The sequence below is a fragment of the Semicossyphus pulcher genome, unplaced genomic scaffold, assembly GCF_022749685.1.
Source record: "Semicossyphus pulcher isolate SPU_LCO1_2020_fin unplaced genomic scaffold, fSemPul1.0.p SCAF_5, whole genome shotgun sequence".
Taxonomy (NCBI): domain Eukaryota; kingdom Metazoa; phylum Chordata; class Actinopteri; order Labriformes; family Labridae; genus Semicossyphus; species Semicossyphus pulcher.
The window spans coordinates 10,316,114-10,335,529 of NW_027211726.1; the positions used below are offsets into that span (position 1 = coordinate 10,316,114).

A 19,416-nucleotide genomic window follows, 5' to 3' on the forward strand; every position below is an offset into this window, starting at 1 on the left:
AAGTTGATTTAAGTGTGTAAACAAATAAGTGGTTGTGAGGAAAGCGGTGATGGAAAGTATAGAAAAAAGCAGTGGAAGTGTCTACACTTACATTCTCTGAAATTCAAAGCTAAGGTACTAATAAGGAAGAAAAATTGCCCCTTTGTGTGTTTTATTATTGTCCTGATCATATAGCGTGATATTAAATTAATTTCCCTTTGGGGATCAATAAAGTTATTGTAATTGTTATTGTTATAGCTGGTCAGGTGGAGCTATGTTGAACTACTTCTAAAAACAACATTGCAGAATTACCCAGCCTTAGTTTAAATAAAAGTGTCTATATATGTAAAAAATTCTGATTGTAAATGTATTTTATGCAAAAGAAAGATAACACACTGAATGTGCACTGTATACTGTATGTTCAAGAACAAAAATGTTAATATACAGCCCATCTTTTAGAAAATGTAAACTGTCTCTGGAAGCAATTGAATCACAACTTTTAGGTGTATATGGTGTTTGTTTGTTGTTTGTTTGTTTGTTTGTTTTTAAGTCTTCATCTGTACTTACAATGTTGTTATTTGAGTTATTTTTCTTAATATTTTATTTCTACAAAGCCACATTGTTGATGTTAATATCAATCCCTCTTGTTCTTACACGGGTGGGTAGGGAGTAATGGGGAAGTATATAATGTATATTTGTACATTGATTGTTTTGCAAATTGAAAAAAGAAAAATGTAAATTGTCTCTATAACTGAGCATTAAACAACAATTTCATAGGAGTGTTCATTATAAGGTGGGACAAATGGGTTACTTTCTTTCTTTCCACAAAGCCTTAAATCACTTTACAACAGCCCCTCAACCCCGCCCGCCCGAAAATTCCTGGTATTTAAAATCAGTTCCCACTACCAGCTGTGTCGTCAGAGTGGGCGGATACAATATTTTACAATGGACCAATGGGAACACAAGAAAGGGGCGATTGACACCTCTGTAAGAAAAAACTGCGGGCCAGCTGTCACGGCGCGCGAAAGATCAAAATTTCTATTCGGTGTGTGAGGAACAGGCGGGAGGAAGAGGAGCAGCCTGGCTTAACGCTTTCTAAATGTGTTTTAAACATCTAAAATAGCCATTTTCACGCAGACATTTACGTTTCGACGTCTGTTGTGGCTGCGGAGACTTGACGAAACATTTGTCTCAGCTGGTTTATTTTACAGAAGAGCGTAAACGAGCCGGCGGACAAAGATGAGCCTGGTCCTTTCTCAACAACAGGTGAGGAAATGCTTTGCTAGTTTGGACCACTAACGTGAAAATATCAGGCTGACATGTATGTGCCTGTTAGTTGTATATACTTGTATGTTCAAAAGTGTTCCAGATCAAATGAATTTGGAGTTGCAGGTAGTGTTAGCGTTAGCCACTTAGCTAGCTCGCTATAGTGTAGCCAGCTGGATCGGGCTCTGGTCTAGTCATGGCCTGGTCACATCGATTAAATGCACATTAGTTTAGTGTTTTACTTTGTTGGCCGCCGTTAAAAGTAGACAATTTTAGGTATTAAACACAGAGAGCCAACTACTTGTGCCCGTGACGTTTTTTGTAAGGTATGTTACATGTAAGTTACATACAAACGTTGAAAGGAAGCAAAGTTGCTAGCTAACGTACATGCTCATTGTTTGGTTTTATTGCAAGGCGCCACTGCAGCAATTCAACAGCCATTTGGCGAAGGAAACTCGCACATCCGCTTTATCATGTATGTCAACTTTACAGAGAGTTCTTCTTTTTTTTGAGAAATTCAGTCATTTGATAAAAACATTGTTATCCCAAAAAGTGCTGCGGTGAGTTGGAAAGATGTCCTAATAAAGTACATTTGGAGTTGTATTCAAGTTTTGTTAATGCACAGAGAGAGAGAGCATTATAAGTAACCCGTAAAACATATACAGTATGGAATGTATGACAGTTCAGTGAAGGTTATGGAAAGTGAAGGGAGATTAGTTCGGGATAAAATGGGATCGATCTGTCTGACAAAGAGTTTCACAATTTAGATTAAATTAAATGCAGTTGTAAAACATAAATGTGAATGAAAGCATCCTTTGACTAACAACCGCTACATATACCATGCAATGTTGAAGAAATCCCTCTTTTAATGCATTATAAAACAGAAAAGTATATATTTTTTTAAACTAACCCTGAACACTACATTTTGGCAGTGCGGTCCTTTAGATTAAGGCTTTTCTCAAGTGAATTTGGAGCCACTTCACAGACACCAGACCAAGCAGACTTCAAAGCGCCCTTACTATAAAAAAATGCATTCATGATCGGTGAATTCTGTGTGTTTGTACCCAGGCTGAGGGGCTCCCGCCTGTTGCCCAAACGGCAGCAGAGAGTGATTCAGACAGCGGGATGGGCTCTCCGGAGGAGGAGATGGTCACAGAGACATCCAAAGACAAAAGAGAAGAACTTAAAGGTGAGGTAACACAACAATAGATTATAAGCTAGCCTCAGACAGAGCAGAGCCACTTTAGCTGTGTAAATGAGGCCTCTATTTATGTTAATGTAAAATTAGAGTCAGTCTTTGCATTTACACTACACAGTTTAGGTATTAACTGGACACTTGATTGCACATAAATATAATAGCTAAGCTAAGACAATTGTTTTGAAGAATCTAATTTATTTAAGGTGCATTTGAAAACAAAGAAATCTAGGATGAAAACATCCCGGAAAGAATTAAATTATTTGGGGCGACCACTCTGACTGCTTCTAAATTCTCGTTTTGTTTCCAGATTCCGATGATGACGATGAAGAAATCACAGTTCACCGAAAGCCTCATCGCAACGCCATCAGAGACAGCGACAGCGAGGAAGAGGGGGCTGCAGCGGAGAACAGTGTGCACATGGCCGAAGCGTTAGTCCTATCTGCCTCCAGCGGAGACGAGATGGAGACCGGAGAGACAGAGGGGAGGGATCAGAGGAAAGACAAGACGAGCAAGAGGATAAGCCGGGCTCCCATTGACAGCGAAGACAGTGAGCCCGAGCAAGAGAAATGTGGGGAAACGGAGGAGCGACAGGAGGAAGTAAAATCGATGAAGGAAAGGAAGAAAAGTCAGGGGCATCGGGAGAAAAAGGAGAAGCGTAGCAAAGCGGTGGAAAAACTAAAGAAGAAAGGCAGACTCTCTGAGATGGACGAGGTCAGTGCAGTTTCGCCTTTTCTGTCTATTCAAATGCCCTTGAACACTTTGTGAACAGTGTCTGCTTCCTCAGGGTTACTTTAAGTCTAGTCTGGAAATGTGGATGTAAAGAAGTGAAATGAGAAGTTCTAAAACTGTACATAAGTATGATGTATGTGTATATAAAGTCTTGCTATATATTCCATTATATCTTTTACACATGTAGATCATTGATTCACATTCTAATGTGTAAAAAAGTAAATTATGATACCAAAATGTGTGTGTATAATTGAACTGGACATCCAGCAGAATCGAGTGATTGCTGTTTAGATTAATGTTGCTTTTATTGTGTGATTTAAGGCAACTCTCCTCCCGCTCCCTCAGAACACACCTCTCCCCCGAGTCCTGAACGACAGTGGATGCCAGCTGGGCGACACCGATCTGTTTGACACAGGACTAAACGACGAGGAAGACGAGGAAGAGGAGTCTCTGGAGGCCATTCGAGCTGCGGTCAAGCAAAAGATGAAAAAGCAAAAGGTTTGAAGGATGACTGCTTTCATTTGTAATCATTTATTGAATACTTAAACACTACATCTTGTGACAACAATTAATTATTTTCCTTTTAATCTGAATTTGAACAATTGCTGAGGTTTATAGTCGGGATAGACCGATTATCGGCGCCGATATTCGGCATTTTGACGCATATCGGCATCTGCCTTTTTTTTTTTTAAAAATTACATTTATTTATTGATTTAAATTTTCAGTTAACTTTATAAGAGATGCTGCTGACCCTGGGAACTCCCTGCGCTTTTTGTTTGTTTGTTTAATAAACATATGCTTAAAGGCATTTAAACAAAGTTAAGTGTTGGAGTTTGTATTATTCAAAATTTTGACGCCAATATTTTCACTTTTACTGCAAATGAATATCGGCTCCAAATATCGGTTATCGGCCTCCTTGACTACTAATAATCGGTATCGGCCCTGAAAAAACCATATCGGTCTATCTCTAGTTTATAGTGTTATACACATAATACTGTTAACAGAATATGTTAAAGCTAATACAAGTTACATGATTGGGAAAAGTGACAAAATGTTGAGCATTGCATTATGCAGATAAAGTCTAGACAGATTGTGCATTGAGTGTAAATTATTGCTGCAGGATCCTCTTCTGGATGAGGAGGAGGAGGAGGACGAAGATGAAGAGGCACTTGAGAAGCCTCAGCGTGTGGTAAGTAGTCCCACAATTTTTACATTTATTCTAAATGCTGTAAAATGAAAACGAAATGCATAAAAAAAGCGGCTTCATTTTCAACATGCGTGATGTTTTCAGGAGAGGAAAGCTGCACGCGCCAGCAAAGAGGCGATGAAGCAGCTCCACAGTGAGTCTCAGAGGCTGGTCAGAGGTCAGTTCAAAAACGCATTTAATCTTTTATCTATTGTAGCAATGAGTATTTCTCTTTTCCAAGAGTGTGCGGCCTTGGATTATAATTTGAATTGCGAGCTTTAAAAAGTGTAGTCTCGTGTCTTCCATGCTAATGAGAGTGCTTCTTCTTCTGCCTCTGCAGAGTCTACACTCGGCCTGCCCTACCACATCCCTGAGCCGAAAACCATAGACCAGTTCTTTAAGAAGAGAGCCAGGCCTGAGGGTCCTGCCATGGCGCTGTTAAAGTAAAGACATGTCAATTTATACACACTGAAAAGTTTAAAGGCTGCCTTAAAAAACATACATACTGATAATCTCATGCTCTGTTTAGATCTACAAAGTATTCAGCTGTGATGCTGGAGACACCTCCAGCTCCTCCTCCACCTTCCAGTGAGCCTCTGCAGCAGCCCACAGAGCAGGACCCTTCTCCCTCACTGGATCTATCGTCCACTCAGATTCAGCCCATCCCTCACCCTGCTGCCACCTCGTCCCCGCAGCAGGAGAGCCTCAGCCAGGCCAGAGAAGCGACCGAGAGCCTCGATCCCGACCAGGAATCTGCACCGATGCTTTACCTCTCCGAGAGCCTGCAGGAGTCTGAAACGACAGATGGAGGAGTCAGACCCAACTCTGGAGAAGAAGCCTCTCCTGCGCCGATGGAGCAGAGCCAGAATGCAGTCTTGTCTATCTCTGATGTCCAGCAGGAAGAGCCTGAATCTGAAGCTTTGGCGGAGCCTTTAGCTGATCATACTGACACCGCTGATGCAGCTCCAGCAGTGCCTTCTGCACGGCAACCCACCAAGCCAAAGAAGGACAGATTAGCCATGCTGAAGAAGCTCGGACTGGACCCTCCGCCTGTCGCTAAACTGTGTCCAGATGACGGAGCATTTGTTCAGCTCGACCCTCCGCAGCTGAATCCTGGTACGAGTTCTTTTTGGATTTCAGGAAATTGAGAAGAATAATTAATCAAGAGTAAAAATAAATGTCTAGTATTGAGATCTTGTATTTACTCCTCCTTTTTTTAACTAGGTTTGGAAGCCCTTAAGGTGCGCTACCTTCGTCACGTCAAAGCTCCCACTCGCCCTAAAGGCGAGCATACAATGCAGCTCAACATCATCCGCAAAGACAGCACCCCGTCGGGCCAGGAGGAGCTGCACTCTGAGACGGTCGCTGTCACTGTTAAAGAGAAAGCAGAGGAGCCTCCGGTAACCAAACCAGGTGTGGATACTCATCTTTCAGGGACAGGGCCTTTGTGCGTTCCCCACAAATTGACCAAAATGTGTATTTCACAATAAGTCACCATTATAAATCATGTAAACTATTAATTAAAATGCACCTTAATTGCACATTTGTTGCATATTTTTAGACAAGACTTGGTTTTCTCACATCGTCTGTCTCTCTTTTCGCAGGAGAGAAGCTGCTGACTCTGAAGCAGCGCCTGCAGCTCGCCATGGCCCAACGCAGACAGGAGGAGCGGGCACGCAAGGCCGAGCTGAATCGCCTGGACAATGAAGACTGTGGGGAGGAGGAAGAGGAGGAGGAAGATATGACGGACGAGTCTGAGGAAGAAGAAGTAAGAGCTTCTTACTATTTTGAAACGATCAACAACTCGATACACATTTGTGCTCACATCGAGCCGCTTCTCGTTACCAGGGTGTTGATGAGTTACTGGGAGGTGATGATGGTGAGGCAGAAGAAGGGGAGGAGGAGGAGGAAGAGGGCAGTGTGGCTCAGAGTATCAGGAGCACTTCTCCTGTGGCACTGATCGGACCCTCCCCTACTCCTGACCTAGTTAACACAGATGGCACACTCATGCTGTTCCCGGGCAACTCCTGCTCACGTACGGGGTAAGAGTGTGACCCTAGAACAAAATGAAATGAGGCAAATCTTACATGATTAATAGTTTCCATGTTCTAGTATGTTAAAGCTTCACATGCCCTGTTCTCCTCTGTAGTGATGGTGTCAGAAGGTCTGGCCCCTCTGGACAGGACAGCAGCAATAAGATGGGTGAGCAGAGTGAAAGACATCCATTCAGCAATGTTTAATATTGGCTGTTAAAGAGAGGAAATACTTTTACTATAGTGATTAAAATCGATTAAGCAGGAGCCTTGGTTTTTTTCTTCTCACTCCTATCCTTAAATCTGCAGAGGAGGACGACTCTCTGTCCCTGGTGAAGGACAACAGCCACAACAGCAGCTTTGAGCTGGCAGGGTCCATGATCACCTCCTACCAGCCCGTCAGTCATCAGCGCTCTGCAGGAAGATACGTCTCCAACTCCTCCATGTTCCGCTCCCCTTCTCCCTGCCTCTTCAGGCCGAGCTTCCTTGGCTCTGCCTCCAAGGTGAGATGATAAAATTTGGATGACATCATGAAAGGGTTAAGTTCTCTGAAATCTGTGCAGAGCGAAACAAATGTCTTGTAGTTGTGTCGAAACCAAAAGTCACACAGAAAAATCCACTTATGACAAAGAAGCTAAGGAATTTATTTGTTAGTTTATTTAAGAAATAGAACCACTGTAAAATATGATGGGTACACAGTCATGTGCTCACACTGATATCTTTAAGAATTAAAAGTACACACTTGAAAGAGATCAAATTAAACGTGCCAAAAGTTTTAAAAGTTTTGTTTAGACATCGACTAAAAACTGACGCCAAGTTAATATGATTACACCTTTATCATTTTTAGGCAATTAAAAAACGAAGAAAGAGATAAAAAAATTACCATTTATATATAATTTATCGATTATTCTAAAGATTTTTTTTCAGGTTACTTTCTCCAATTTCCACATCACTGTGATGATATTAATGATGATAAAATTATTTAATGATAATTATAAAAATAGACTTTTTGTCAGATGCCTGTTCAGAAAAATACTGGACCTCAAATTCTAAAGGGTTGCTATGAAGCACAGATGTCATAGCAACCCTTTCTCTGAACTGGAGAATCAGTACTTACTTAAAACGAGGGTAAGCTAATTAAACAACCATTAATGAGAAGGTTCTGCAGTCTTCTTCTCACCCTCCCCACTATTAAAAGATCGAGTTTGAGTTCTTCCCAACTGGACCTGAACACATCTCTCCTCTCCTATCTCTATAACTTGTGTTGTGAAGTGCGCATTAAGTAAGTGGTCAAGCAAGTACGAGAGAGAGAGAGTGACAGTAAACATGAGCGGAGCAGAGTGAAAGAACTTAAGTATTTAACATCGTAACGGGGGTTCATTCAAAACATTTGAGGCTCAAATGCTCTGGGAGGCGTCGTAGCGCGGCATAACTTGACTGTGCTCCAGCTCTAAACTTGTTTTTGCGACGCATCGACGCACGTTATACAAATCGACATATTTCCATAGGGCTGGATTCGCCCCCGCCTTAAAGTATAAAGTTGTCTTCTTCAAATTTAAGTGGTTAAATTGTCTATCTTTCCTCCCAATTCAGAGTTCAGGCAAACTCTCCGAGCCCTCTCTCTGCCTCCCTGTTGAAGACTCCCAGGACCTGTATGCACCTCCATCCCCAGGAGCAGATTCAGGGCCCCTGGGTGGAGCAACTTCCGGCCCCGGTCTGGGAGGAGACTCCCAAGGCCGCTTCTCCCTGGAGGACGACACCCATTCCCAGTTACTGGACGCAGACGGCTTCCTCAACGTGGGGCCGCGTCCCGGCGCTCCCCGCTCCCACAAGAGACAGTTAATCCTGGACAGCCTGGATGAGAATGCGATGGATGCCAACATGGGGGAGCTGTTCGGGTTGTGTTCGGGAGGGTTTGGGACGGCAAAGGGTGGCTCGAGTCAGGCTGCAGGACTCGGAGAGTCGCAGGAGGAGGAGGAGCTGCTTGGGTTGTGCTCCGGAGCATTTCCAACAACGCAGGCGGGAGAGGAGCAGAGTGAGACGGACAAGAGTAAAGACGGAGGGCGGGATGAAGAGTCTGATAATACCATGGATCAGTTGCTGGGGCTGTGTTCGGGGAAGTTTCCCAGTCCAGGTAAATACGAGCTTGCTGCAATCTTAGACGGTGTATGAAAGCTGTTTTTCAGACAGAATAAATTAAGATGGATTGGCCTGTAGCTCACTCATTAGCTATGTATTTATTCTAAATTTGACTAACTGGAAACCAAGCAGGAGATGTTATTGTGGAGAAAACTTAAAGCCTAAGATTTTGAGGCTGAAAATGTTCTGAGCATTTGTTTTGAGTTGTTTTCCTTCCACTATATTTACCTTTGTCTTCTTTGCTGCCAACTGTAGGATCTGCCCACACAGCTTCACCAGCACAAGACAGGTACACACTAACTTTTAAAGTTCATAACCTTTTGTTTGTGTCCCTGTTTCCTCTTATTCCTCCTATTTTTTTCCTCAACACTTCGGTTCCTTTTTGACATTGATTTTATAATATAAGATTCTCAAAGCGGCTTCTCTATATAAAGTAGAAAGAAGACAGAGGAGGACGAGCAGCAGGAGGAGGAAGAGGACTGCGAGTTCAGGCTTCTGTCAGATGTGGAAAGTCACAGTGAACAGGTAAGCCTCATCACCTTTTTTATTTAGCCCCAAACGCTGCACTTCATGTATAAATAACATATAAATGAGATTATTGAAATGACAAGTAGATAATTTTGTTATCCTAGGAGGACAATGATGAGGATGGAGGAGAAGAAAACGAGGGGGAGGAAGAGGATGGAGAGGAGGATGAGGCAGATGCTGGTGAAGACGAGGACAACGGCGTAGAAGAGGAGGAGATGGAGGGCGTGTTCGCACCTCGTCGGGTTAAGAAGAAGAAGAAGAAAATGTAAGTGTAGATTCAAATAAAACTTTATTTGTTCTCATGCATGCACCATGTTTTGTCATCATGTTTTGAACTGTGTGTTGCCTCCTCTTCACAGGCGTTTGGCTGACTACCTGGAATCAGAGGCCGAGCTGTCCGGCAGTGACCTGGGCAGTGACGATGACGATGACGACCGGGGAAGCGAATACGAGGAAGAGGAGCTTCTCGAAGAGCTTCCCTCTGACGAGGAGCTGCAGGACCAGGTCAACAAGATCCACATGTGAGTAACAGATCTTTTTTAATCTTTTTTTTTTTTCATACACCTGAAATTATCAATAAAGCAAGTAGAGATTCTGACTGAATTCTGATGATTTAATTGGTTTAAACTGAGAGCAACATTGAATGTAACCATCATTGTTCCTACAGGAAGCAGATCATGGACGATGACAAGCGTCGATTGAGGCTCTACCAGGAGCGTTACCTCGCTGATGGCGACCTGCACTCCGACGGCCCGGGACGAGCTCGCCGCTTCCGTTGGAAAAATATGGGTAAGTCTACAGAATGAGGAAATAAACATGTGTAATATTACAACTTACAACTTCTAATTCATTTATATTTGAGATTGAGAATAATATAAAAAAAAACACAAACCCCAAGGAATAAGTGTGTTTCTGTTAGGCAAATACAAACCTAAATAAGACGAGGTCAAAACCTCGTATGTGGCTGACCGCATCAGGTCAATGTGCGCTTTTGTGGGCAATGTGTTACAAGGACTGTCCTTATGAGGCCGATGACAACGTGTTTGAAAGCAGGCGCGCGCTGCGGGCGTAGGTGAGGACAGCGGAGGAGCAGCCCCGCCTACTCCCTGAAGAAAGTATCCAGAGCCGTATAGACAGAGAGTCGCATCAGTAGAGGTCCAATATGCTCCATGATCCGCCATTGCGATGTCGCAACTCTGTCTCTCTACGGCTGTGAAAGTACCGTCACTCAGTCAGTCATTCACATACAGACCCGTGTGTAGGGCTGACCCCGACAGTCAGCCAAAAACTACCGTAATATTTGGTGTATAAGACGCACTTTTAATAAATTTTTTTCCATCTTAAAAGTGTGCATTGTCCTATATACCAGTGCGACCAATATACTAGTAGCCTATAAAATGCAGAGAGAGGTACACTACCAGTCAAAAGTTTGGATACACTTTCCCATTCGCTTGTATGAGAAAATGTGTCCAAACTTTAGACTGGTAGTGTATGTTATTGTGTTACTGTATTTTACCCAGACAATGGCGCTATAATCTAGCTAAAGTTGTTGTTTGTTCAGTGTTGACGTCACACCTCCGCATTAAACTGTTTCTGGGTCCTAGCCGCTACAACGTCTTCTATTTACAATATGCCGCAGTGCTGTTTTGTGTTATCCACGCTGTTTTAACGCTCCGTCACAGACATGCACCGTCATGATCGCCATTGCAACCGCCACCCTCACAACAACCAACGTCACCGTAGGCTGCTAGCTTCTGCTAGCAGCACCGGTAGCTAGCAGGATTTCAAACTCGACATGGCTAAAACAGATTGTAGGCTGTAATTTGTTTATAATAATAATAGTGTTGAAATAACTTGTATGCACGTTGTTATTAATAAATATCTTTAGAAAACCTTTTCCCCTCTGGGATACTCCCAAAACAGACTCTGTCTTATATTCCGGTACGACTTATATCGCTCTTGTATCTTTAATCTGAACTCTGAGTCAATGAAATTCTTCTGTTTTAGATTCTCCAAACGTTACCAAAGTTTCTCACTCGTTCTTTTTGAATTCTTCCTTCAGACGATGGTTTCAACATGGACCGCACGGGGGCAGGGGGCGAGGACGAGGAGGAGGAAGATGAGGATGTGGACCAGTCCGAGGTCCAAAGGAGGAAAGAGAGACTGGAGAGAGAACAGTGGCTCCGAGAGCAGGTAGGTCTTGGGATTTTCTAACAGAAATAAGTTGAACCATTGTGATCTCTACGTTGTTGTACTTTCAATGCAGGCTTAAAAGACAGTTCTCTGTGTAAACATGGCAAGAAAAGCTCATTTGTGTGTGTGTTCAAGATCTCTGTGGTTGAATCATCTCCCCTCCTCTGCAGGCGGGTGTTGTTATGTTGTCTTCATTCCTTTCTCTCTGTGCCTCTTCTCACAGTCGGAAGAGAAAGCCAAGAAAGGGGAAGATTTGGATGCAGATGACGAGAAGATTGGAGATGAAGACAGTCACTTTATGAAGCTGGCCAAGAAGCTGACAGCCAAGACTCTGCAGAGAAAAGGTTGGTTTAGTAGTTTAAAGCATCCAGACTGAACACAACACTGAGACACTATCAGCAGACAGATGTTGGGAGGGTTACGTTTGTGACTTATTCTTGGCTGTTTAAAGCATACAAAAGAAAATATAAGCAGCTCTAAGGACAGATCGGGGTTGTAAGGATCAGAGGAGAGGGATCTTGTTGTTTCAGGTGCAGGTGAATGTTAAACAAGCTGTAAATGGAGAAAAGATTTGACTGGAAGCTAGTGAACACGACATGAGGTCCTAAGATATCTGCTATTTGATCTACTTAACCTGTCAGGTGAGGAGACTGTCTGTAGTATGACCTGATGTGCTACAGACTTGGGCCATGTCTACACGTACATGGGTGTTATTGAAATCCTTCGTTTAAAAAAAAAAACGTCCACTCAAGCACGGTTATAAATCTGCGTCCAAATGAAAACGCAAAAACACAACAGAAACGCTGTCATGAGAATGCCACACCAACAGGCGGCGATATAACCCGGTCATGCAAAGAAAAAGAAGCAGAAGAATCACGGTCAATCAAATGTCTGAAAAAATCTATCCCGACGCTTCTGTTCCTCAGTGTAGTGGACGAGTAACTGTACATATATGTGTAAACGTCCAGTTAAGCATCACTGTTTATGTCACGTCCATAAATTTTGCAAGGAATGTCGCCTCATTTGTGACACCTCATAAAAGAGATAACGGTGCACAGCCTGACGTCACGAGCCAAAAACGCTGTTTACCCCGTCTACACGTCTCCGTGGAAACGGAGCTTCTCAAAGTCTTCACCCCGGCCGGAGTTTTACAAAAGATCTGTTTTCAGCGACCTAAAACGCCGTTTGTGTGGACGACAGGAAAAAAACAGAGAAAGGGTTACATTTTAAAAGATACCCGTGTACGTGTGGACATGGCCTTAGTACCAATGACCTTAGCCACCTATGAGGTCACCGAGGTCAACACATGAATAATATTCACCTATTTTTAAAAAAGGCACTTTATAAATGTCTATGACATTATCAGCTGTTTCCATGCATGCCGCTTGTTGTAATCTCAGTCACAGCAGCAGCACAGAGTCTCTCTCTCTCTCCTCTTGTACACAACAAACAGTCAGCGAGTGTGTATCTACAGATTTGCCGATGCTTTGAAACTTTTTCCCAGATCTTTTTATTTATCATAAACCAAGATTATATTTTGGCAAAATAACATTACCGCTTTAATTCATGAAATGTGCTTCGTCATGGCGTGTTTGCAAAAACATCTAATGAAGCAGATTTTGATACATTTTTGGCGGACACACAACATTTAGACAGAACGCTATGATGACGTGATACAAAACTACATATTCACTGTGCATACTTGTATAAAGCTACACATATAGAAATACAGCAGTGCTACAGTCCAGGTGTTTTTAAATTAATTGAAATAAGATACTTATTTATGTAGATAGATGCCAGACGGTGTTTATAACAAACATTATGACGATAACTATTTTTCCATAACGAAGACGAGATGTTGATGAGCTAAAAATAGATCATGATAATAAAACTCTGACAAAACATATAAGTTATGTTTTAGTTAACGAGAAGAGTTGGGACTTAAATGTACTCACAGAAAAAGGGCCGTTTGACGCTTCTTCCCCCCAAAAAAAGGAGCGATCACTGGCTGCTTGCTTCAGTCAGACTGTTTAAATGAAAAGCTAAAATAAAAAGTTAATACAGTAAAAACAGACACTGCTGCTACAAATAAAGCCAGAGAGTAATGTGCAGTACGTGCTGCTGTAACTGCAAGGCTTGGTGCTGTGGCTTCACATGTGTAACGTTACGTTCCAGATGTTTCCATATACATGTAACCTCAGCTGAGGGTCTGTATTACCCGTGCAGAACATCGACAGGAAACAATTAATATAAGGAGGGATGAAAGGACTTGAACATTTTATAGGGCTCATTGAATTAGTTTAAAAAGAGAAAACATGTTGTATAAAAGTAATGACTAAAACTATAAAGGGTAAAAATGGCTTAAATGTGACTTAAACTAATAAGCATTTGGATCTCAAGACTACAATAGAGGTTACAGTTAACATGAGCCACAGAAATATTCAATAAAGTAATTAAATCAATTGTTCTTCAGTCTCTAAAATGTCCCTGAAAGCAGGCTGAAGTCGAAACACACGCACCCTGATGGCACGAAACATTTGTGTTTGTGCACTAAACCGAGCGGACAGGGAGGGGAAAGCGCTGCCCACACCGCCATGGCTTAATGGAAAGTTGCTTCAGATTGTTTATTTCCCAACAGTTGAATCATTCTGGTGTTACGGGAAAAAGGAGAAGATGACTAAAACAGAGTGCCTTCATGTAATATTCATGGGCTTTTGTTACTGGCCGCTTCGTAGCACCATCGGATCCAAATCATAAAGTGAGCTCGACAACAGAACACATCAAATTTAACGATTTGCCAGTAAAATTAATACATAATTTTGCCTTTTAAAAACACTGATTTAGAATAAAAAATTTAATTTATAAAGCAGTAGAACAAAGCTCTTTGCATCAGTCTATCGAGGTTAAAACATTGCAGGACTTCAGGTGTAACTTGAGACAAAAGAAATGTAGTATTTGAAGTAGTGGGAGGAAGGTCAAATTGTCAGTGCTTCACTATTTGACTTCTCAACCTTTCAACCCAGAGCCCCCTGCGGCACCACAGCCAGAGAAGAAGACAGCAGCTCTGAATCCCTTCCAGAGACCGTCGCAGCCCTTACAGGTATGTAACCGTGACTTAAGACGTCTCAAATTAAAAGGAAGAACGTTTTTATTCTTCGTGTGTATATTAAACTATTTGGGCGGATTTATAACATCAGTTTACGCCTGATTCTATATCCAGACAGATATCGCTTGTGAAGCACCTTTGTGTTTCCAGAACAGATTACACCTGGATTTATAAAACACAGCATTCACTTGTTGGGAAAGACCTCAAGCCAGTGTCAATGTTGTAACAATACTAGCAGCCAAATCATGTTCATAGAGGTCTGCTAAGTCTGCCAGCTACTTTGGCAGGCAGGCAGGTGTCGTATCCGAGTGGGTTAATTGTTTCTAAGGACAAGCTGGTGAGAACAATAGAGAACAAAGATCAATTTTTACCTCAAAGTAATTTCAGCTAAACCAAAAACCTCACTAAAAATATCCAAAATGTTGCTGAATGAGAGCTGTTAATGGATGTTGCTGATTTGCAGTTAAATATATAACCAAAAAAACACATTATTCCCTCTGACTCATATTTTGTTATTTTGTCCCAGGTGAGGAGAGGCTCCCTGCTGAGTCAGCCTCAGTCCGTCCTCCAGAAGCTGGCGTCCATCTCAGACGGGAATCCTCTGGCGCCCAGAAACAGCCGAGGATTCCTGTTTCAGACTTTGTCTCCTGAGAAGGACACCTCGAGCGCAGATGCTCCTCAGAAGCAGGTGAGCGACAGTAGTGACACAAAACACCCAAATCTTTTTGGTGCTTATCACAGATAGGTGGATTTTAGCTTCAAATATTACACTGATTTTTACTGTGTACACAGGAGCACAAACAAAAGAAACGTGTTGAAAATAAACTAGAATAAGTTGTATAACATTTGAATTAGGGCTGTGACAGTTCTGAAACACTCGCGCCCCCTTGTGGTTTCGGTGGTTAACTGCTGCCCCAGACCGCTGGCGCGTCATCGTCGACAACGATCCTCGTTATTTCAACCTTTATTTCCATCCATAAAGCAGCACAGGCAGAGAAGTCCTTCCCGACCCTCCTGTCACTCACTGTGCTGTACATTTCTTCATCCTTCATCCTGATCAACTGACAGAGACTCTGAGCTGCCGTGCTCACATGCTTTGGTTCCACGCTGACGTATTGGTGCTGATCGCTTACCTTCTTCCTCCTCTTCTTCTTCTTCCTCCCGCTGCTACGAACGCTGACCTTTCTCGGACATAGGTTCAGCTTTACGTTTCCTCTCACTGAGATCATCGGAGAAGTGTCTCGCTACTGATTTTTGTTCGGCAAACTTGACTGGTCCTACTGTTTTTCTCTGTGCTGCCGTAGCGACTGATCAGAATCTGTGTTTATTGCCAAGTAGGTTTAAACATACAAGGAATTTGTTTTGGTGATTTTGGTGCAGAACAATTAACACAGAACTAGAATAAAATTAAGTAAAAGACTTAAATAGAATAAGATCAAAAATATAAATAAGAATAAAAAATATAAAAGCAATACGTAGAATACAAATAGTGCAAAATATGCACAACAGGTGTGATTAAATACTACAGACAACCAGATAAATAATGCGTACAGGCTTCTAATTGAGGGGAAAAAGCAATGATGACGATCACTGGGTCCACCCCGCGGTTGTCGCCACATAACTGCGGTATTGCGGTCATCAGAATAAGTTTAATGCCATGTAGGTTTACGCATACAAGGAATGTGACTTGGTGTTTTGGTGCCGAACAATAAACAAAGAACTAGAATAAAAATAAGTTTAAAAAAAGTTGTTAGACAGTAGTAGCCTGCTCCTGCTGTCAGGGACCTTACATAGAATTTAGATAAAAATGCACAATAAGAATAAGACATAAAAAAGCAATATAATACAACATATGTACAACAGGTGTAATTAAAGAGCTGTGAGGTCTGTCGTGCGGTTACCGTCACAGCCCTAGTTGGAAAACTCTGATGGTGTGATTATAGTTGTATACGTTAGATAACAGAGTTTGAAAGAGCAGTCCTAAACGATATATATCCTTTATAACGCTTCACAAAATGTTATTTGACTGTTTAAGAGATGTCCATCTCTCAAAGTTATAAATTAATGGCGATATTTTCAAACTGGTTTGTTTCGTCGTACCTCACGCTCGCTGTCACAGAATAGTTTCTGCTCATATTACATAAACACTAGTTGTATGATTTCATGTTACTCAGATCTTTTGATTATAAGTTTTTACAAAGAAGTCGTGAAAAACTTGATGAACTTGGTGTAAAACAGAATTAGGTGATGATTTATACTTCAGCTCTATAAACAGTCAAAGCAGAGAAGGGACAAAAAAATGCAAGGCTGACAGGAAGTCAATATTTAGGGATAAGTCTATCTTTGGTGTCAAAAAAAAAAAAAATCAAAACATTTCGGGTACGTAATCTTTGTCCAGAAGAAGTGACAGAAAGTTTTCCAGTCGTCATGGATGAAAAGGATCAGTTAGTGCGGTTGCCTTCTCTCTTCCTCTCTGTTTGTGTAACATCATTCTTAAATAAGCACAAAGACGAAATACTTAGCAGAGAGCTTTAAGAGGCGGAGCAGTGTGACCGTCATGTGAGTGTGATGTGTGAATGGATTGATTCTGCTGTCTTCTAAATATAGGCCACTAGGTGGAGCCAAAGCCCAGCGCTCATTTTAAATCCTATTAGGTAGAAAGACGAGAATAACTGTTGCTTGGCAGTTTTATCACAAAATTCATCTTTAACTACATTTTGTTTAATCTTAATAATATTTCACAAGGTTTTATTGTTGTTGTTTTTATACACGACTTCAGTGTTAAATAGCGTTAACTCTATGCGTGTTTTGACCCTCAGATGATGAAGAAGAGGGGACCGGTGGACGCAGTGAACCCAGCAGCTAAGAGGCCCTGCAGGGAGAACAAACCTGCCGCACAGACTAAAGGCCCACAGAGGAGCATCTTCAACTTCCTGGGCCACTGAGGTCACAACAACACACTAACTGAAAGATAATCATCAGCAGGCTGGGACGCACACGGATTAAAGGGTAACACTCAGCAGCCCTGTCCGGTGATTGACAGCCAATCAGACTTTAAAAATGAAGGACGTAAAATGACGGGTACACGCCGAGGTGGCTGCTCTTCGTGCTCCTTCCTGATTCCCTTTTATGACACACAAACAAAGACGCTTGATTGTATGTTTACATTGCCTTTCATCGGCAAGCTGAAGAACACCACTGAGGCTTCTTTGGAAGTCGTTCACACTCGCTGATTCCTACTTCAGCTTGTGTGTCGACGTTTTGAATCCATCACATCACACTTAATTCTCACTGACAGAGGTACATATGAAAATGTTTTATCTTGTAAATAGGATTAACTTTGTTTTTAATGGTTAGGGATTTCTTATATGGCGATTTAAATGTATTTGTTCTACATTGTAAATAAAAGTGTATTTTAAGACATTAAGCTCTGTTTGCCTTTTGTCGGAGGTGGCCAGGTGTGTGCAACAGGTCTAATAATTTATCCAATACTTTTCTTTATAAGTAAACACCGATAAAATAACATCACGTCAGACTCATCCATACTTTATGTGCTTATTAGCTTAATGTTAGCATGCTAACACACACAACTAGGAATTAGCATTCAGATCCAAACACCACTGTGTCAGTGCAACGATACAGAGCTGCTGGCAGGGCTGCAAATCTATGTACAAAGTTTGGGTAATTATTTTTAACCGTAATGTTTCAGGATTAGGATATGCTTTGAACTGAATTAATCCTATCATTTATTTGTCCCGTTATGTCCCACCAAGATGGCGAGGGGAGCTATTTGAAGTTATGGCCACTGGCATGCGTCTGGTGTAAACCTGGGGACAATATTCAAGTTCTTTTTATTAAACATCATTCCGTCCATTATCTATACCCCTTATCCTGATCACTAGGAGGGCTGGAGCCTACGCCGGCTGTCATTGGGCAATTTTAGAGTCACCAGTGACCCTAACAAGCATGTCTTTGGACTGTGGGAGGGAGCAGGAGGTACCCCGAGGGAACCGACGCATGCACGGGGAGAACATGCAAACTCCACACAGAAAGGCCCACTTCATTCGAACCCGGGTTTGAAAGGGGAACCTTCTAGCTGTGAGACAACAGCGCTAACCCACTGCACAAACTTTAGTTTTTTCATTAAATGTATAAAATTCAAGCAAACTCCCGCACACTGTTTAATTGCAAAGATACTTTAATCAGGTGTCGGTGAAGGTGCGGGAGTTTGCTCAGATTTTTTGATGGGCTCATTCCTCTCCTATGCACTATGTCTTGTAAAATAGTGGTGCAACGTTACCTACATTCGAGTTATAGCAACAAATTTGATGTGATGATGAAGGCTTTGAGAGCCTGGAAATGTTTGGTTTAGGTGCCTTGAATACACAAAAGTGAACTTTTCTCATATAACTCATCAAGGTTTTTTTTGCTCTTGAAAGTGTGTTTGAAAAGTTTCTGATGTAAAAAAAAGTCCTTTTAATTTGATCATTGTATAACAAAGTGTGACAGTCACTGAATGTTGCAGAGATGTAATGCCACCACTTGACTTTAAAATGGAAAAAGGTGAGTCTCTCCTACACTTACCAAAGGACAGCACACACCAAAGCTCACAGAAAACCCTTTAAAAAAGACAACTTGAGACGATGCTAACGCCCAGGAAACAGTTGAATTGGTTGTAAGTGGGGAAACATTGAGGTTAGACAGAAAAGGGAAGCTTGAAACCAAATGATTCTACCAAACTAAAGTCAACATGTCTCCACCTGCTGTAAACCTCCTCACTTGTGGGCTCCTGTGACTCTTCATTTCACTTTTTCCTCCATAATTGCAGTTTAGAGACTAATGATTTGCTAAGTGGCTAATAATAGGCCGGCGTTAAATGAAGGGTCTTCTAACGAGCCCTTTCATGTCTCTCCATCTCATTAGTAGCCGCGGTGATTAGGAGGAGGTCCCGGGGTTAGGAGCGGGCGCAGGAGGCCCCATTACACATCATTAGGGGCCAACGCCAGGAGGGTCTGGAATGAACCCCATGCAGGGGGCCTCACATCGAGAGCTGCTTTAC

The 19,416-nt window shown here is 42.0% G+C and overlaps 1 protein-coding gene across 1 annotated transcript; it reads left to right on the top strand.

The window, feature by feature from the left end:
- The first annotated feature begins 1,164 nt into the window (after nucleotides 1-1,164).
- Nucleotides 1,165-17,669, top strand: LOC138609018 (claspin). Its single transcript, XM_069681622.1, has 24 exons — nucleotides 1,165-1,245; nucleotides 2,314-2,434; nucleotides 2,751-3,154; nucleotides 3,518-3,670; nucleotides 4,293-4,361; nucleotides 4,464-4,536; nucleotides 4,699-4,801; nucleotides 4,888-5,474; nucleotides 5,583-5,771; nucleotides 5,963-6,126; nucleotides 6,207-6,400; nucleotides 6,508-6,560; nucleotides 6,701-6,894; nucleotides 7,985-8,525; nucleotides 8,786-8,819; nucleotides 8,965-9,055; nucleotides 9,163-9,323; nucleotides 9,418-9,579; nucleotides 9,726-9,847; nucleotides 11,121-11,251; nucleotides 11,475-11,595; nucleotides 14,275-14,351; nucleotides 14,884-15,045; nucleotides 17,177-17,669. The coding sequence occupies exons 1-24, from the start codon at nucleotides 1,219-1,221 to the stop codon at nucleotides 17,300-17,302; spliced, it is 4,059 nt and encodes a 1,352-aa protein (XP_069537723.1). The 5' UTR covers nucleotides 1,165-1,218; the 3' UTR covers nucleotides 17,303-17,669.
- The last annotated feature ends 1,747 nt before the right edge of the window (nucleotides 17,670-19,416 follow it).

What these genes read in the sequence shown, in the direction of transcription:
- LOC138609018 (XM_069681622.1), top strand. Translation starts at nt 1,219, where the DNA reads ATGAGCCTGGTCCTTTCTCAACAACAG. An exon ending in TGGTCCTTTCTCAACAACAG is followed by an intron (nt 1,246 to 2,313) that starts GTGAGGAAATGC and finishes GTTTGTACCCAG; the next exon opens with GCTGAGGGGCTCCCGCCTGT. An exon ending in GCCTCCGGTAACCAAACCAG is followed by an intron (nt 5,772 to 5,962) that starts GTGTGGATACTC and finishes CTCTTTTCGCAG; the next exon opens with GAGAGAAGCTGCTGACTCTG.